This window comes from Nansenia antarctica (genome assembly GCF_963989245.1).
Source record: "Nansenia antarctica genome assembly, chromosome: 8".
In the NCBI taxonomy this organism is placed as follows: Eukaryota; Metazoa; Chordata; class Actinopteri; order Argentiniformes; family Microstomatidae; genus Nansenia; species Nansenia antarctica.
In genome coordinates, this window is record NC_137678.1 from 40,397,236 (window position 1) to 40,404,735 (window position 7,500).

The 7,500-nt window shown below is 45.4% G+C and overlaps 1 protein-coding gene across 1 annotated transcript in view; it reads left to right on the plus strand.

The window, feature by feature from the left end:
- tafa5a (TAFA chemokine like family member 5a) overlaps nucleotides 1-7,500 on the plus strand; it is a gene marked incomplete at both ends in the record, with an annotated part of 84,462 nt that overhangs the window by 52,467 nt on the left and 24,495 nt on the right. Inside the window, one exon of the mRNA XM_080537526.1 lies at nucleotides 427-576. Within this exon, the coding sequence (XP_080393652.1) occupies nucleotides 427-576 (150 nt within the window). The remainder of the gene's footprint in view (nucleotides 1-426; nucleotides 577-7,500) is intronic.

Genomic DNA, 7,500 nt, shown 5'->3' on the forward strand with positions numbered 1-7,500 from the left:
CTTGGGGGGTGCCAAAAGATAATTTCCTCTCTTGGATCTTTCTTCTTCTTCTTCTCTTTTGCCTCCTGAACTGAACCTGAACTGAACTTTTACCGAACTCTCTAAGTTCTGTGGGCTTTTAAAACGCTGGGTGTATCTCGAACATCTAAGGTAGCTTCCTCTCCTTAATGTCCTTCCTTCCACCTGGACTGATGTGAATGAGCTGGACAGATGAACAGCAGATTGCTAGCAGGCATCCCATCATATCGCATCCATATGTCATCTGTCATAAAGAAGGGGTAGACAAGGCCGGGGGAACCACGTTCGACGATAGACATCAACCCCTAATTTTACCGAACCGTGTACCACTAAACCGTGATTTGTCACGTTCGTGTTTTTGCTTCTCCGTGTTCTTATGTCATATCCTGTGTTTGATGTCACTTCCAGGCCAGTTGGCGGCGGGGACGTGTGAGATCGTGACGCTGGACAAGGACAGCAGCCAGCCCCGACGGACCATCGCCAGGCAGACCGCACGCTGCGCCTGCAAGAAGGGCCAGATCGCCGGGACGACAAGAGCCATGCCTGCGTGTGTGGACTGTAAGAGCTGTTTACCTGCTAACAACAACGCTGTGGTTACCTGTGAGAGAGAGAGGGCGTGTGTGTGTGTGTGTGTATGTGTGTGTGTGTATGTGGGGGAAGGGGGGAGGGCGTGCGTGCATGTGTGTAAATGCAACTAGGAATGAGTACACACACACACACACACACACACACACACACACACTCACACACACCTTACCCAACACATGTCATGTGTCTGAAAGTCCTCTCTTCCCTTAACCTAATTTATTTGATCCTGTTACACACACACACACACACACACACACATACACACACACACACACACACACACACACACACACACACACACACACAGACACACGACCCAGTCCGTCACTAGAGGCGTAGGGGAGAAGAAAAGAAATGAATAAATGAGATTTCAATAATTTTTAATCTCCTCAGGCCCTCCAGGTCTGGGCCCTATTGTAATATCCCAATCCTCCTTTGACACAATCCTGTATCCATCGTTCCTCCATCTCTATTCCGAGAGGTCACCTCTTCAGTAGGATTATCCACGGATTCATCACAGCTAACTCAATCGCTTTCCTAAGAGAGGAATCCTGTAAGATATCGTCCTCCCAATTGATTTGTGTTTCTGTTGCAAATTAAATCCTAAGGACACACACTACTTTTTTTTTGTTCTGGTATTTTTCTAACATTTTACACATCGGTGTATTGTCATAACAACATGTGGCTCTGCGGCGGCTTGATTGCTTTCGGGCCTGGGGGCAGTTGCACACACGTATTAAAGACGGAATAAGATATCATCTCCACGACTACGCCACGTGACGTGCCTTTCTTCACAGCCCACAAGGGGAGAACCACAAACAACCCAAATCCCCTCAAATCTCAGTTTCATGCCGAAATATACCCCCGCTCAGCTCTGTGGCTCTATCCACAGGGGGCCTGGGAGTTGTCTGGTGTTGCATAAATACGGCCTCCTCTTATCTGCAATTTCATGCTCCTGAGCCTTTTCTTCTGTGGTAACAACATGTCAGAGAGGCCATATTGATTTCTATTAAGGAGGGTGAATGGGAGAGCGGCGGTGGCTCTCATTGTTGGCAGTACTGCTAGAGTGCCGGTGCCACTATCCCCGTGAAGTGGGGCCTTGCTGACGGCTGAGAAAAGGAGAAACTAGATCTGCCCCCTCCAAGTGGCTGAGGAAACACACTCCTGGTGAAGGTGTTTGTTTTGCTCTTTCCCGCGTGTCCGCTACTGACGACTGCGTGGTGGACTATTTCCGGCGGAGGTGTACTGATTGGGGTGGGTTACGCTATACTAGACTGGGAAGGTGTGTGTGTGGGTGTGTGTGTGTGTGTGTGTGTGTGTGTGTGTGTGTGCACGCGCATGCTGCTGTAATGGTGTGGGCTACTTATACTACACCGGAGGTAGGGGGAGTGTTCAGTGGTCTATGATGCCCTTTGGGAAACAGTTGGGGAGATCTATAGAATTAGATATAGATATAGATTAGATTAGATTAGATGAGATATAGTATTTTTCTTCTGCTGTCTGAATTTGCCCCCGGCCTACTGTTACAATTGCCCCTGCCTACAGGGGCAAATGTTACGTCAGACCTTTTGGATTAAGTTCAAAACTGTAAACTGAGCGTCCTTTTTAGAGACCTGCATATTTACGAGCGCTAACAGTGCTTTGGTTGTGGGTTCGATTCCCGCTGGGACCATTCATACTGAAAAGTACTGCACTCACTGCAATGTAAGTCGCTTTGGATAAAAACGTCAGCTAAATGGCATCATTTATTATATTGTTACAATCCCCCCCCCCCAATACTGTTGTTAGTTTGTGTCAAAAGGCGGATATTCAGTATGTATTCACAAGGGTTTGACCAAGCAATTGCATTTAGGAAGATAGATACAGGAAGAGAGAGTAAAGCTACCCAAACAGAGCATGACTACCGTAATACAGTCATGTATTGGATGGACTCGCAGGTGTTAGCAGACAATTAGGTGTTACCAGTCATGAGTCAAAAGTCAATCACTTCATGTACTTGTACTAATACATGTGTTCTAAAATACACACAGAGAGGGATGTCTGAACCCTATTGGGACTCATGTCATCATGTCAGCTCTTAAATGCACATTGGAGCTGTGCTGAGGTAGTCAAGAGGAAAGGGGTCAGGCGTTGGCGAAGAGAGACCCATAGTGAATCCATAATGTGCTGCTGTAGACACCACTGGGCCTGTGCTACTGGAGATGGGGTTGGGGCTGGGGCTAGGGCTGGATCTCTCTGGAGCTGGGAATCAGGCTGATCTGGGGTTGGAGCGGGGGATGAGGATGATCTGGGGCTGGAGCTGGGGATGGGGATGGGGATGATCTGGTGCTGGAGCTGGAGCTGTGCTCATGGGTTGGAAAGCAGTAGAGGGAAGGAGCAGGGGGCCATATGAATATAAAACAGGCCCTAGAGCTCTGACTCTCTGTTAGTCACATTCTGAATATGAGTTGGGTTGGAGAAGGAGAGATCAGGTGCTAACTTAGAACTGCCTAAGGAGACACGAAGAGGAGAACGATGGAGCTTACCTTTTTTCTTTTCTTTTTCAATTCCAAAGCAACTTACAATCAACACATTTGACAAAGTAAGTGAATCATCAATCCACCAGTTGTAGCAGGAAAACTAATCTAGCTCAGGCCAGCGGCCATTGGCAGTTGTCGTGATAGATGAAGAAAGATGTATTTATTTATTTATTTTCTTTAGTAGACACTAGAGAAACAGTACAAGGGGGTACTAGAAATCTTAGGAGAAACAGTATAGGGGGAAGCAGGTGTCTCTGGAGACAAAGTGCTGGGGGGTAGTAGATGTCTCAGGAGGAGCAGATAAGGTGTAGCCTGAAGAGATGGGTCTTCAGTCTCCGGCGGAAGATGGGTAGTGACTCTGCAGTTCTGTTAGCCGTGGGAAGCTCGTTCCACCAGCGGGGAGCGAGTGTAGTGAAAAGACGTGACCGGGCAACGTGACTGCCTCGTTGGCGTAGAGGTGGTGGCGCCGTTAGCACACAATATGGTGTTTTTTTTATTGTTGTTGTTGTTAATATTGAAACAATAACATAACATTTTCATACAATTGCATAATTCAAAAATCTTACAGCAGTTGTTCAATTCATTTCAAAGAGAAAACCGCTCTCCGACTCAAAGGGGACTCCTCTCAGATACACAAACTATGCACCAATGACTTCCCATCTACGTATTCTTTCAGTTTCTCCTTCCAACTCCCCAGGACATTGTCGAGGAATACAGCGGAGCTGTCGAGACATCACTGCTCGCAAAAGATAGAGGAAGAAAACTCACACGAGGAATACTCTAATGCAATGTTATTTCTCCAAGGGAATGGTATCAAAGACGTTTTTTGGTGGGTTTTATACCCCCCAAAAAGAAGAAAGTAGTTGGTTCTTTCTGTATGACAGGCAGACATATAATATAAAATGAGGCTCTGTCTCCCTTCGGGGCTGCAAACTGACATGTCATGTAAGCATTAGCATAGAAATAAAAAGTATGGCATCGAGCCTGACTACTTCCATTTCATATTAACATGACGTTGTCTTTCTTTTCATTCCGTCTGCAAAAATCACTACGATTTGTATTAAAAAAGCAATGAGACCTGTTCAAATACCTGTTCGGCTGTATACCCAAGTGCAACAACGTCAAAACAGAAGTTACCATGTGTAGAAAACATCCAAGATAGTTTCGACATTTTCCGCAGGAATCAGCAGTATGCAATTACGTCCTCTACATGCAAACAAATTCATCACCACCTCCTGTGCATGTGGCTTAATGTTTCATATGATATAGCGCTGATATGAGCAGTCTGAAGGAAAGCCAAATGGGCCTTCCTCCTTAATAAACTACATTAGCCACACATCCGGGCCTCGTTCGGGCCTACAGAACCGCATCATCATAAATCAGAACCTCAACATGATGGAGTGTTCCCAGGTGTTCTCGGGGGTTCCGAGCTGTTGATAGCGTCGATTGTTATTGATGTCCTATTACTCTGATTCCCCACTCCTGGTTCGCACTGTTTTTAATGTAATTAATCAATAACGCGGCGTAAAAAAAAAGAGGGTAATGCTAATACTTACTGCCTTGTGTTTTCAGTGTGCTTACAAAACATTAGTTTGAGGCTGAATGCGAATAAATGCAAAGAGGGCCCGCGTTGGTAATAGCTCCTTAATGAATGTGTTTGTGCAGCTAGTTTGCCGTTCCAGTCCCACTTACGACTTTAATGATCAAAAAATGTGTTTGCGGGGCCTGAAAGTGCAATTTCAGTTTCCCTCGGCATCAGTGGAAGTTGGTGTGATATCTGTGAATTACCTGTCATTCACTTGAAGATGAATACATTAGATAATTGTCATACATTTATTCATACAATCAAGCGAGTATGCTATTTTTTATTTTTTTTTATTCTTCTTTTCTTTCCCTGCTCGCAATCTTGTTTGATTACTCATCACTCCGCTCCGCTCCTGACACATGACAACACATTCAGCTAATGATCGTCATTGCTCAGCTAACTCTCCATCAGGCTGCCGTGCCTCTTGGCTTGCAATATATCAATACCCTTCAGTTCAATTTCTCCCCCCCCTCACCCCCTTGCACCCCTCTCCCACCAATCACTTTATTTATCACCATATCTGAACCATATCCCTCTTTAGTGGTAACCATTACTGAGCCTCACTGCCAACACTTAAGCTGTGGAGTACACTCCAGAGAGTCCTCCATTTCAGAGTCTCTCTCTCTCTCTCTCTCTTTCTCTCATTCTGTCAATCTCCCTCTCTATCATTCTCACTCCCCTCCCTCGTCCCCCCCTCTCTCTCTCTCTCACTCTCTCAATCCCCCTCTCTTCTCTTTCTCCCTCGTCCGTCCCCCTCTCCTCTTACAGTTTTTTACGGTCGCTAAGTCTCAGTGTTCAATACTGAAGCCACAGAGTCACAACTCTTCATACCGTCTGCATTACTAACACGCATGTTGGCCAATCACTTCATTCATGTCTCAAAAGAAGCTCGTTCAACCATACACTGGCAACACAGTCATTCATAACATTCTGACTTACAAAACACTAACAACAGGGAGCATTACATAGTTTGAATGATTTTCACAAGAATGAATATTTCATTATAAAAATGGTTTGATTTATAGTAATCATAGACAGAATAGTTGACTGTACAACTGTAAAGTATTAGGCAACAAGAATGAATCAGAAATGCCGCAATTTGCTTCTATCCTTTATTCTATCTTTTGCTTCTATCCTTTATTCTATGTTTTATCCTTTTTTTCAGTATCTTTGCGTAAGTTACGGTACATTTACTTCAAAGTACACTACATTTACTTGCATCTAGTCTATTTCATTTCATTGTATATATTCTGCTAATATTTTCTAGACATTTCAATATGATTACTGCAAATAGTGAAAATACCACCGCTCATCCGTTATCAGACTTTGCTGAGGTTCTGGAACTGAAGAGTATCAATAGAGTGCAAAATAACAGCATCTGCACACTCAAACACTGTGCAAAAAAACTGTTTATTGCGAGATTTCTGTCATATATGATAGGAATATGATTACTGCAAAATTGCACCAAATAATTCAGTTTTGAACGTGTTCTTCACAGTTTTGAACACAGTGGTTTAACAATGAAAAAATGTGTTGCAAATACATAGTATTTTGCAGGTGGGGGAGTTTGAATGAGAGAAGTGTTATGGATTTTGGAGAACGTAGTCATTGAATGCATTTTGTATGAAAGCAATGCACAAATCACAGAGAAAGAGTCATAGTTTTGTTCACATGGGCTTCTGCTCTGCTGACTGTATGAAGAGTTGTGACTCTGTGGCTTCAGTATTGAACACTGTGACTGAGCGACCGTAAAAAACTGTAACAGACACCTTCTGTGACTATACCCTCCCTGAGAGCAGCCTAACCTTCTCTCTCTCTTCATCTTCCTCTCTCCCCCCCCCCCCCCCCCCCCCCCCCCTTCCCTCTCCCTCCCCTCCTCTGACACCTCTGGTGATGAAAGCCGCCACTGGCACCCAGGAGCAGCGTTTCCTTTCATATCCCGGCGCCGTGACGCAGTATGCCTAAACGCCCGTCCGTCCACCCGCCCGCACACCAGCCCGCACACCAGCCCGCCCGCCCGCCCGCTCGCGTTCTCACGCTGCCTTCTGACATCTTGTGATCTTGCCTCTCTGCCCTCTGAGAGTGCAATGGTCTAATTGGAAGGCTCCCCATCGAGGGTGTGTAGATAGATAGATAGATAGATAGATAGATAGATAGATAGACTTTATTTGTCATTGCTACAGTACAGGTACCAAACAACGAAATTTAGGAGGGGAGGCTCCCCTGGTGTTTAGGAAAGGAAAAAGAAACACATTTTAGAAAAAGCATAGATGCATAAAATCACAAGAAGGTAAGGAGCTGGTTTACATCAATAGAGGCTATGTACACAATCCACTGTACTATACTGCACAGATAGTCAACTAGGGTTGTCATATTTCACAAGAAAGTATTTTTTCACATTATTTTAAAGTGTCACAGTTTGCAGGCTTGAAAATGTACATGTTTGTGCCTCAGCACTAGCTGCCATACAATCCGTCCGGACTGTCCTGGGCCCAGAACTTAGGCCTTTTCTGTGTTCAGGGCCTTGACGGCCCTGTGGTAGAAGCTGTCCTTCAGTCTGTTTGTCTTAGCGGCCGGGGTCCTGTACCTCCTGTTCGAGGGCAGCTTGACAAAGTGTTCGTGCCCAGGGTGGGTCGGGTCCTTGGAGATCTTGGAGGCCCTCCTGAGACAGCGTGTTTTGTACAGCTCCTCCAGAGAGGGGAGGGGGGCGCCGGTGATCTTCTGTGCTGTTCTCACGACTCTCTGTAGCTCGCTTCTCTCCGCTGCCGTGCAGCTGTGGTACCAGTTGGA